The sequence below is a fragment of the Dermatophagoides farinae genome, chromosome 4, assembly GCF_024713945.1.
Source record: "Dermatophagoides farinae isolate YC_2012a chromosome 4, ASM2471394v1, whole genome shotgun sequence".
Taxonomy (NCBI): domain Eukaryota; kingdom Metazoa; phylum Arthropoda; class Arachnida; order Sarcoptiformes; family Pyroglyphidae; genus Dermatophagoides; species Dermatophagoides farinae.
The window spans coordinates 3,837,256-3,849,569 of record NC_134680.1 but is presented as its reverse complement, the minus strand read 5'-3'; the positions used below and the strand labels follow the sequence as shown (position 1 = coordinate 3,849,569).

The 12,314-nt window shown below is 37.0% G+C and overlaps 1 protein-coding gene across 4 annotated transcripts in view; it reads left to right on the top strand.

Moving 5' to 3' along the window:
* The window catches only part of LOC124489906 (cell adhesion molecule Dscam1), a 30,256-nt gene that overhangs the window by 8,484 nt on the left and 9,458 nt on the right, over positions 1–12,314 (top strand). The window contains exons 1-5 of one of the 4 annotated variants that reach the window (XM_075730095.1): positions 3,222–4,989; positions 5,058–5,327; positions 5,407–5,900; positions 5,984–6,777; positions 6,842–8,382. The exons of 1 other annotated variant lie outside the window; for it this stretch is intronic. In XM_075730095.1, the coding sequence (XP_075586210.1) occupies positions 8,274–8,382 (109 nt within the window). In that variant the 5' untranslated portion in view covers positions 3,222–4,989; positions 5,058–5,327; positions 5,407–5,900; positions 5,984–6,777; positions 6,842–8,273. Of the gene's footprint in view, positions 1–3,221; positions 4,990–5,057; positions 5,328–5,406; positions 5,901–5,983; positions 6,778–6,841; positions 8,383–12,180; positions 12,280–12,314 lie in introns of those variants that run through there. 2 more of the 4 variants (XM_075730094.1, XM_075730097.1) reach the window with 2 other exon arrangements.

Here is a 12,314-nt window from a genome sequence, read left to right as displayed (position 1 = left end):
CTAATATCATTCATTGGCCTCTAATCTAATCATTGACAGTTTTGTTGTTTTTATTATGGCCAACATATAAAAACAATTGTATGGCAGGGCATACAAACTGAGTAAAAATTTTGGAATTTATCTATGGAACACGAGCATCGATGGAGCGACTAATATTATGTAAAGAGGCGAAAAATTTGTTGATGTAACTATCGATTGTTAGGTGGGTTGTAGCAGAAATGTCTGAATAGTGGATGAGAGGGTCGGCATCGAAATATATGCATTCCATTGCTAAAATCTGTGCATCCATGTTTGTCCGGCCCCTCTCTCGCAAATAGTCGATTGGGTAGGCATCCATGAATCGATTGAACTAAAAACTTCCCTATTGCAATGTTTCGTTAATGCACATCAGCTCTCGATTGTTAAATCGCTTGGTTACATGTCGATGTTGGAGGGCAAGAATCACTTTTTTAAAATCTAATTTCCCCTCCCTTTTGCCCCAAAGATCGGTGAATGTGTGTATCTTAGGCTTGTGAAGATGTAAAGTGTTAACCAAATGAATATTGTTCGTTTTGTCGAGAGAAAGAGAAAAAAAGTGTGAGAGAGAATTTCAAACTTGGACAAGGAGTTATGAATAAGGGAGATGGGACCGATGAGGAATGTGTGTATTATGTGTGTGTGTGTGTGTCTGTGTTGAGAATCAATTAAAATGAAATTTAACTTGTCTTTGTGTGCATGCAATGTTGCTTAGCTTATGACATGGATTCATGTTGCTTTCATAGAATCGTTAAGATTGCCATGTTGGCCATTGCCTGCCTACAAGTTGATAAATTGAATCGAATTAAATTAAATTAAATTGATTCAAATCATACACGCACACATATACAGTGTAAAAGAGAGGGGAAGATTGTAGATTTTTATTTTTTATTTGGTTCCAACTTGTGTTCCAACAGAAAGTGATTGCCGCCTCTGACGATGACGACGACGAACCGAGTGTTGTTCATCGTCGTGTATGATGTGCGTGTAGAATGAGTGACTGAGGTTCATTTCAATTTGGTTTTGCACTGTTGTTGTAGTTATGAGAGAAAAAAAATAGCATCAACATCTTGCTTTACAAAATAATTCAATTTGTCTCCATCGTTCAGTAATTCGTATCAAACTATACTATCTGCATGATGTCAATGTGGGGAAGACAGGGGTGGATGGCGCCATTCATCCTGATCATTATCCAAGACAATGGCGGTCGACTAAGGTGAATTGAGCCTGAAGCCACGACAAACAATGATCACAGTAATAAACTGCATTGCTTGAATATTGCCGGATCAAAAATATATGGTTATAAAGGGCACATACACGCACATACACAGAGAAAGAAAGAGAGAAAAAACAATTGGAGCTTGTTTCATTTTGAGTTTGAATTCCAAGAATCTGATTTGAGCATATGAATTTTGCAATTTTTTTTCATTTTTGTTTTTGTTTTTTACCAGAGAATTGCCATCACATGAGGCTCACCAATTTGTTGTCGAATGTTTGTTGTATCCATATGAATGTATGATGAGATGCATTGAATGTAGTTGTGAATGTTTGTTTCAAAAGTGATTCAAACAAACAAACAAAAAAAAAAAAAAGAAACCAAACGAATCGATCGCCTATTTGTGTGTGTGGCAAGTTGTTTTGTTTTTTTCTTTTCTTTTTGTTTGTTGTGTTCTTCCCGATCGTAGGCTTTCAATCATTTTTTTTCGGGCTGTCTGTCTGATTGTATGTATGGTATTCATATGAGTGTTTAGTGTGTGTGTGTGTGTGTGTGTGTATTCATCGGTTGACGTATGTTACGGTTACGTTGGTCCCAAGTCGATTGTATGTATGTGTGGAACGTCGATGGTCCACGATGAATTTAGTCCGATGCAAAAAGATGTCTTAACAGTGATTTTAGATGGGAGAATGTGGGGAATTGAGGCGATCGTAAAGAGTAAAGTGAATGAAATGAATGCATGCATGTGCGTGTTGATTCTATACGGAGAGAGTGAGGAAAACAACAAAATGAAATGAATGAGAATTGAAATGAAAATGAAACAAAACGGTGCAAGACGACCTATTCGGTGATGCAAACACTGAGAATCGCCATGAGATTCAAAAGAAAATCAATCTGATCAAGAAAAACAGATTCTGTGAGCCAGTTGTCCAATCGAATTAGATTTCATCATCAGACTGGTGGCTGGCTAGCTTTCGATTTCGGTTATTCGAATATTGGAATCGAAACAAATTTCTAGAATCAGCAATGTCTTACTCACTCATGTGATTTTTGTTGTGTTGAATTTAGAAATTGAGAATTTGGTCGGTTTTATTATTTCAAGAAATACTAACAGTGAGTGAGTGAGTGCTTGCCTTTTTTGTATTAGTTCGGTTTGTTCGCTTCAGTCTTTCAATTTTTCCAGTTGATTAGATTTAAGAATAGCCAGTAAGTGAGGGAAACAGCCACACACACACACACACACACACACACACAAAGACATGTAATGGTCATGGATGCAAACAATTAGAAAGCGAACAATTCGCAATGATCGGCAATGATGATGGAATTGAATTGAATTGAATTGAATCGGTTAATAAATTTAATCGAATCCTGACTGCCTGGACACAATACTGCTGCTGCTGCTGCATCGAGATAATTGTCCGATGAACGAACCATCCAAAAAATCAGAATCGAAATTGACTTTTCCCTTTTGCTATTTTTGCCAGTTTTGTTTCTCGACCAATTCGACCAATTTCTGCTTTGAAAACCAATTCAAATTCTGTCTGTTGGTTGGTTTGCTACCTCAGTCACGTTTCTTAATATTTGAAATTGAGCCTGGTGATATTGTGATGATGATACGCTCGGTTCGTTCCAATTCTAACCGGCCATTCACTCATCATAGGCAGGAATTTTATCAAATTGACACTACTTTATTCTATAGGTATATCTCTAAAGTGATATTTATGATGGTGGTCTATTTCTTATTAACCACCAGAATAATCATAATTCAAATGTTGTCGTCCTTTCTAACTCTCTCTCCTCTCTCTCTATCTTTCTCACACACCCACAGTGACGACCGGTAGTTATAGTTTCAAATTACAACATTCAAACTGTTTAACGGGTAATGGTCTATGACATAGATTCTATGTAGATGCATTGGTCACATGCAAACTTTATTTGATGATGATGATGATGATGTTATAGACTGGAGTCCATTATATTCGACCATGAAACAGGCCTAAACATGCACGCATGAATGTATCAAATGATATGGATAAAGGGTCATCACATATACTGAGCACAGGAAGAGTCTCTGATTGTAATTCCAAATTCGTAGTCTAAAATGTTTGCTGTTTGTCAATTCAGCAATTGTTCTTGCCTGGAAAGTTTCAATTTCATCCGGCCAAATTCATTCGATTCACATCACCATATTGGTTATCGTTATATTATTAATAGAACGTGTGTGCGTTTCAAATTATTCAGTTTTTTTATCGACAATAGAAAGCTATGATTTTTTTCAATCGTTCAACAAGCTGATGATCACATATCATAATTGGTATTGGTATCAATAACCGGTTGACATTGAGTTAATTATTAATAATGTCATGTAGGGTAGCCACCATTCTTTGCAAGATAAAAGCCCTTAATTGATCAAGACAGATATGTCATTCACTTTCTTTTTGATTTTTCTGTGTGTGTATGTCTGATGCTGAGATGGTCGAAAATCAATTTAGAACGAGGACCATTGTCTCGAGATGAAACAATTTGAAACAAACGATGATTTCCATTATGGTTCACAGCGATCATCAGAATCACTCGATGATTTGCCGTATTAATTATACGCCAGGCAGTCAGTGGCATGATGTTGGGGGAGAAAGAATGGAGGAACATACGACATTGCACGGAATCGATACATCACATGACATTGATTACGGCTAGTCCATATTCTGAACACGACCACCATTCATTCACCAACAGCAGGCCGATTTTTGAGTTTCATTTGCAAGGCAAACAGACCTTTTCTGCTTTGTTTATGAGCATAGGGGCCAGATTTAACATTCTTGGCCACCACATGAAATGTATGCAACATTTTTGCTTTTTCTCTATCACTATCTCACACAACATTCTTTGCATTTTATTCAACTCGATTCTTACAATATAAACAGTTAAGAGAAGAAGAATAGGCACGAAATGTGAAATGAAATGAAATCTTTTCTGGCCGACGTGACATTATTATGCTCGACCAGTCGCCAACAGTATCGAGGTTCGTACTTGCTGATCATTGTAATATACAATGACTTGTGCAACAGCAGCAGCAATACGATGATTCGGCAATCGAAATTAATCTCCTTTCATTTACATGGGCCCTATCTCTCTTTCCAAATTGATTCATCAAACATGAAACATGGCAACAAAACGGACAATGGACATTCAGTTCATCCATGCAGACCATTCATTCATTTAGGTGTCCATTCAATGATCGATGAGTTTGATGTGAACACAACAATGAATCGATAGCTATTGACATGTCAACAGACAACAATCAGCTTGAATCACACTGAATTCCTGTTCTATACACAAGTTTGCTTTCTTGTTTGTGTGTGTGTGCCCTGGTTAATTGTTTTCCATTTAATTGTATGTGTGTGTGTGTGTATGAGGAGGCAATTAGATCGTAAATCTTGTTTATCACCTCATTAATGGCGACAATTGCGATTGCCATTTCGGGCTAGGTGTTTGTTAATCACAATGATCTCACACACACACACACACACGACAAACAACAAACAATGCACATAATCATTACGGATCGATAAATGATTGTTGAAACAATCGTCGTTTGCTTTGATTACGATCGAGCCCCATTCATGTTTATGTCGATGATGGGGTGATTAACTAATATGATGTCCACTGCCTCTGGTAATGTGGTCAACCTGGTGTTTGATGTTTGATGCTACCAATCGAACGATCGATTAATCCACGAAAGGAATGTGTTTGTGGTATGGAAACATTGATTTATTTATAACAATTTATGGAACCAACTCTAATCATATTGCTTTTTTCCTAGCATCATCACCCACTATCAGGCCTAATGTCTATGAATCCTCTTTGCTATACCATTGGACCGGCTGCCTGTCAATGTGTAATGTTTGTACGATTCGCCACTGCCATAATGTTTTCGTTCTTCGTATGGTATAATTGTGTCGAATCGATAAATCTTGTTCGAGATGTATGAAAAGCCTCGTTTTCGTTCTTGCTGTGTGATAGTGGCTATCAGACAAGCATGGGGCCGATACTGTTGCACATTTTTTTCACCCATGGGGATGATATTGCTTTGGTAAGAGAGTCTCGTTGCAAGTAGCCATGATTAATGGATTTTCAATGCTCATTCACACAGACTCTTTTTTATTCCGTAGATTAGCATCGTGGTTGGTCGGTCATTCGATCGCTTTTCACTATTGACAATTTTTATATGATTGCATAATTAGTAACAATGGTCGTTGGCTTCACACTAATGACCACCTGATTCATCATTGCTAATTCGAATTAATGATCAGTTCAAGTTGATTGATCGTTGATCGTTCATTGATCACATTTTTATGGCAGCTGTCTGAATCGATCAATTTGGTCAAACTGTCAAACGAAAAAAGAAATACCCCATCATTCCGATCGAAACAAACCGACAAACAAATGTACAATTTTTTACATTCGATCCATTTTGATATGGCTACATTCGATTTTGTCACATTGATCCAGACAACATGTAAGCACTTACATAAATGGAATGGCCTTCTGGCAGTTTTGATTTGAATTGACAGACGACATTGAGAAATTCTTGCAATCAACAATACACAGACCACAAGCCTGTTTGGTTCGATTTGACTGGATGACACGTTACGATGCTTGCATAGTAAGTAATACAAAATTTTTGTGTTTGAATCTAATTAAATTCTTGTTTGCCACACCGAAATGATGATCTCTCCTCGACGACAGTCAGAAACAAACAGAAACCAAAAAAAAACCATTGAAATGACTATAGACCTACAGTGAAGCAATTGACAGTTTAGGGTGGCCATTATATCGATTCGGGTGTTACTTATGGTGACAATTGACAAGTGAGTAGTCCAGAATATAGAGAAAGCAATTGCATTGAAGTAGTACAGAGAAGAACCATCATTATGGACTACAGAAATTGACAATCGGTGAATGATGTTCACTTTGATATGATAACCAATGACCACGACCACCGACGAATAACGATCCGATTATAGAATCGAGCCCATTATCGACAGTGTTGCAGTCGAGTTGTCACCAGGCAATCTGTAAATCGGCTTTGGCAAATAAGTCTATGCACTCAAGTGTTGAACGCCTATGTCTTTAATGTTCATTGCATCATTCGAATCGATTAAAAGAATGAGTGGAATGAACACAGCCTGGTCTGCAATCGATTTTTGTTGATGAATCTAAATTTACAACATGGCCATGTTTACACATACAAAGATAGCAATGAACGATTTGCTGGAATTTGCATTCGTTTTGGATGTGTGTGTGTATGTGATGTTTACGTTAGCCGAGAAGCTTAAGCTGTTGATAAAACTCATTTGTTGTCATTTGCAATCGAATCGTCTGACTATAAAATGTCCGTAGACCAGCAGTGTTGGTTCTTTCACTCTGTTTATGTGTCGGACATCTAATCGGCATGAACATAAATTCTGCTGTCCATTTACCATAGTATCAAACTATCTAACATTCAACCGACCAGACAACACATTGTCTTCATTTTTAGGGTAAGTCCAGCAATATTACGTCACTTTTTTCAGTAATTTATCGGTTGATCTCTATCTTTTTCAGCGGTAAAATAGTCCGAATTCTTATTAGACGATTGATTGATCCACGAAACAAATCGAATGAAATATAGACTAATGGCAAATCAGCGATCCGTGTAACTCTTTGAATCTATCAATGTATGTATGTAACTGGATGGACAATTATGAATACTGCTTGATGCCAAAGTGAATGGCAAATGTGTATCGATTCTTTCGTGTCAGAAATGCAGAAAGAAAAAGACGAAAACGATACAAATCGAGCTACATTCATTGTTATGTATAACAGGAAATGTTTCATTCTGTCTGCCCGCATTTCCACTTACAGAGAGAATGTCTGTGTCTTTGTCTGATGTAAAACAAGCACTATATATAAATTGTCTATATAGCGGATCAGAATGTTTGAAGCTAGTAATGAATGGACCCGGTAGAAGCATCGATTGATGACAGTGACGATGGCGACCACAGAATTGGGAAAAAAACATGCTGCACAAATCGAACGGTTGGTTATTCATTCATTCGACTCGGGCCAACCAGTCACCATCTGAGCCTCGTGGTTTTATCAATTCACACCAACATAACTAATAGACAGTGGTTGCCCATTTGGCGCCAATGGAATCGATTCTGAATACGATCGAATGATTGTTCTGCTTGACTCCCTTATTGGTTTTTCAATGAATTCACTCATTTAATAGATGTTATGTTTATGTGAACATCATCGCCGGCAAATCGGTATTGGCTACCAGACATTTATTTGTTCGAATCAATGATGCAGAACCCTTGAATTGAGTTTGGTTATTCGTTTGAACGTTTTCGATGACAGTCAATCAATCTACTCAGGTATCTATCTATTAGATCGATCCATCCTGATCCATCTTGTTCAACTAGCGGCCAATCATCAACAATCGACAAACTTGCCATCAAAGAAACGCTCGGCTGCATCTGTGTCATCTGCTATTCAATATCGACAATTTCAATCAATAAGACTCGAATTTATGATGGATCGATCCATCAGTAAATAATCGAGTTAACCCGTTTGTTTGTCTAAGTCGACTTACTTGTTTTATTGCCCGAAGCTGATGAATTTAATTAATGAATGGCAATTGTGATGTATGTGTGGGTGTGGTGTTTGTTTGCTCAACGACCAAGATGCATAGTGTAATGCAATCCAAATGCCCGAGGCAATGTAAAACAATGCATCAGTGAATAACAATATTCTATTGGGCGTGCATTGTTGGCCAACCATATCCCATTTCCATAATTGATCTCTGTCGACCACCACCACCATTATTGACACTCTCTGTTTGTCTGTGTTTGTGAAAGCGGGAAGATGCATCGGGAGCCAAATTGATCGATTCATCGATTAATAGACGGACGAATGAGTGTCATAATTGTTTATCACATTGTTCATCATTGATAAGTGAATATCGCATATTGGTTCTATTCGTTTGCAATTTGCAATGGATCGGTTGGTGGCCAAGCCAACATCATCATCATTCACCATACACAATGATCATTTTAAAAGTCTGCATGATTCTAGCGTTATCCAATCTCTCATCCACATTGCTGGTAAGTGAACCATTGCTTTATGCAGGTGACATCATTGCTATCGATAATAAGCGTTAAAAGCAGTTCATTTTGGATCGATTCCACAAAGGGTAACCTAGGCTACTGACACATTTGTGCTGGTCGTCAACACAATCATTAGACATCAATCACTATTCAATCGATTGATAGTAATGATCGGTAGCTACTAGCTAGCCTACATTTGCCAATATCTGTGGTATCGATGCAAATGTTACGATTAGTTAAGGCTTTTTTTCATTATAACCGATCAATCAATAAATTGAGTGAATCGGTTATGGTCATGATGATGAGCCATTGTCTTTATAATCGTTTCATTTCTGTTGGCTGGTTGGTTGGTCGTGTATTTGTTCAACTTTATAAATTCTTTCATAAATGTCTGCTTATCAGCTCGAATGATTCCATTGAATTTTGGTCCAAACACAATGGATCGAATACAGAGATACATCTAGTTCTAGCAAGCAACCAACCAGCTGATTGTGTCATGTAATTTGCAGCCCAAACAAGATGCGACAACACACACAGACAGACAGACAGACAGTTAGTCGATTCGCTTCAATTGGCCCTTAATCGGATTCTTTTATCATTATTCCAGTTTCATTGTGCCACTGTGTGTTTCATTCACTCATTGTTCGTATATGTGGCTTGTATATGATGACAATTAATAATTCTTGGTTCGGCTCGTTTAGCCCAGTTTGAGACTCATTTCTTTCTTTCTCTCTCTCTCTCTAACCGAATCATTCATTTGGTTCGTATGGACCATTTATATTGGTCACTAGAAGGGTTGCTTACAATAATAAGGGCAACCACACACACACACACACACACACACACAATTCTGAACATTGAGAAGGGTATTATTTACACATGTTGGCAGTTTAAACAAATGCACACTTGATCCATCTGGTCATCCGATTGTTTGTTTGACCAATTATCAGGCATCCATGTGATCGATTAGTCAGCATTCTGAATATGGCCACTGGCTATGGTCGATTCTTTAGATATAAATCGATGGATGGTTTGATTATTCTTCATTACCAGACAACATGTCATTTCGATCTGAATCTAGCGATCGACTTAATTAATCGTAATTTAATTTTATTTAAATTCACTTTTTCAGCTTGCACTGGATCCCTGGAACACACAAACAGATTGTTGTTATAGTTCTACTGGATCATATCATCAGTTTAGTGTGCATTAAATCAATGGCAATGACTGGTGTTTACTATACGGTGGTACTTTGGTTTTTTCACAATTAGTAATCCAGATTGTCTGTATTGAGTTAACGTTGAAAGTATCCATAACGAATTCATATAACAAATTAACATTGTGGGCTGTGAACGAATTGATTGTATTATCGGTAGAACAAATTCTCATCGTTAAATGAGCTACCACCGTTTTTTTGTTAACCAAACCGTTTCCGTATGGCGGTTGAATGAAAATCCTGCAACATCCGGTCGATGCTTGGCTTTCATAATTCACTATCAAATCGAATCGTTCATGAGTTCATAGACTCTATGTGTTATTGACTGCTAAAAAAATCAATTAACCAAAGCAGTGATAGTCATAGTGTTGTTGGTTGGTTTGTTGTGGAAATTAATTTTATAATTATTTAAACTAATCTTACTGAGTGAAAAGTCAGCCAATCATTTACTTTGTTTGTTTAGCGAATCCATTCATTCATTCAAATTCATTCCCAACACACAGTTGTTCAAAAGGAAAGAGAGATAAAAGTCTGTCTTGTTTAATAGAGTCATACATTTTTTATTGACATCGAATGTCATTAGTATAAAGATTAAATGATGTTTCATTCTGCTTGTTGTTGAGAATACAAGAAGCACATCCATTTTTTCTGTGTGTTTAGGAGGTTATACAACTAATCTAAGACAAGCGAAACCTATAGCAGATGGTAACCGAAACCAATGTGTGAATCAGTGAATAGAATATATCCGATCCATGACAATGGTGCTAAATGGCTGCATTGCGTGCCATGATCAACGATCATCATGACTCTTGACTGGTGACAACACCTTGTCTCTATATCCATCTGTCTAATGTAATTGCTATGAATTCAACAATCGTCTTGGTTCTCTATGGATTGGGTGATGAGTGATTACGATATTCAGTGTAGCTGACCAGCAGATTATTGAGTTACGGTCTTCGCTAAACGGATTTCTTTCTCCCATCAACCACCGCTTTCTTCGACTGGTTCGAATGACAATTCTTAATAATTCATTATGATGGCCCATAAATACTGAAACACACACACACACACACACATTCAGACAATCAAATGATATGAAAGCAAACATAGAACCATTTGCATAATGATAGGTGTGGGCATGCACACGCACAACAAACAAGAATAAGAATGAAAAGCGACAGTCGATTGCATTCAATTAGGTCATTCGATCATCATCATCATCATCATCATCCACCAATGTCATTCATGAATAGATGAACCATTTACCATGGTTGAACAAGTTGCCATTATCAATTCATAATGTTTCTTTTTCATATGGTCCATTAGTCATTTGCTTTGTTTGCGAAAGCAAGTAATGCATTCTTCTCGATCATCTATTTTTTTTGCCCAAAGCCATTTGGATCAAAACAATCAGTCAAATTGTTTTATCGTAACCATAGGTCATATGTCTCCACTGACCATTCAGGTTTACGAACAACATTCACTTAATGGGTCCATAATTAAATAAAGCCGCCTTTTTTCCTTCTCATGATGACGATATACGTGTTTATTAATGTCATGATCCGGATTGATCATCGTCATTGTTTTCTACCAACCCATCTCATTCTCTGTCCGTGTATGTGTGTGCGTGTCTGTAACGATGAAATGAAAAGTCGAGTTGGTAATAATTCCCGATAATAAAGTCGCCCTGCCAACAACCCATCATTTGTATCTCTTTCTCTCTGTGTATGTGTGTGTATTTAATTCGACTAGCTTAAGCCGTTGTTTGTTTCAAAACTAATAAAGCTTACTGGTCAATGCACATTAGGTCATATGCTAGGTCATTATTCTGTGATGGGCGTGTTTGTCTCTGATTACGCCCTAAGAATTTGGATTAAAATGGCAGGTTGTAATTAACGTATTCTATGGCGATGGGGAATAGTGTGTGTAGTGTGATAACCAAATCCGTTGGGGATCTATTAGATATCAAAAAAAAAGAATAAAGAAATGATTTGGTCGATATGAATCGAGTCTCGAACGTCAATAATCTGCATTCATATTGCTGATATGGCAAAATCAAATTAGATTTGCCAATTTGAAAATGCTAAATTCATTGAATGTTTGAAATAAGTTTTGGGTATTCATATTGATTACACGTGCTACAAACAATTGTAAAATCTTTTTTCAGAGAGAAAGAGAAAGAGAAAGTTCCACAAATGTATGTTTGCTGTCCGACATGAATAGAATCGAATAGAACCATCGATGCAGATGAGATGGAAAAAAGATCAAACGCATTAATTATTATTATTATTACAATAATTATAATGAACAAGCCAGAAGCGTGGATACGAACGACACGATATATATCTCTGTATCTGTGTGTGTGTGTGTGTCTATGGTGAATAAATGAATAACTCTACATATCCATCCCGATCTCTGTTTGAAATGTTCTGTCGCTATCACGCATTACAGGAATCGAGTTTGACACATTGACACAATCGATAGCCAGCTTTGTCCGATTATTATGTTATATTAATAGAAAGAATGCAGATGAATAAAGACAGCATATATGCAAAACAACTCTTCACTTTAATCTCTAGAGAAAATCATGTCTGATCAGATTGAATGGTATGTCAGTGTGTGTTTAGATTGGACAAGTCAATTGACAAAAGACAATTTGGATCGATAGTTATAGCAAGGTATATATAACAGTATAACAATGAATAATGCTTGC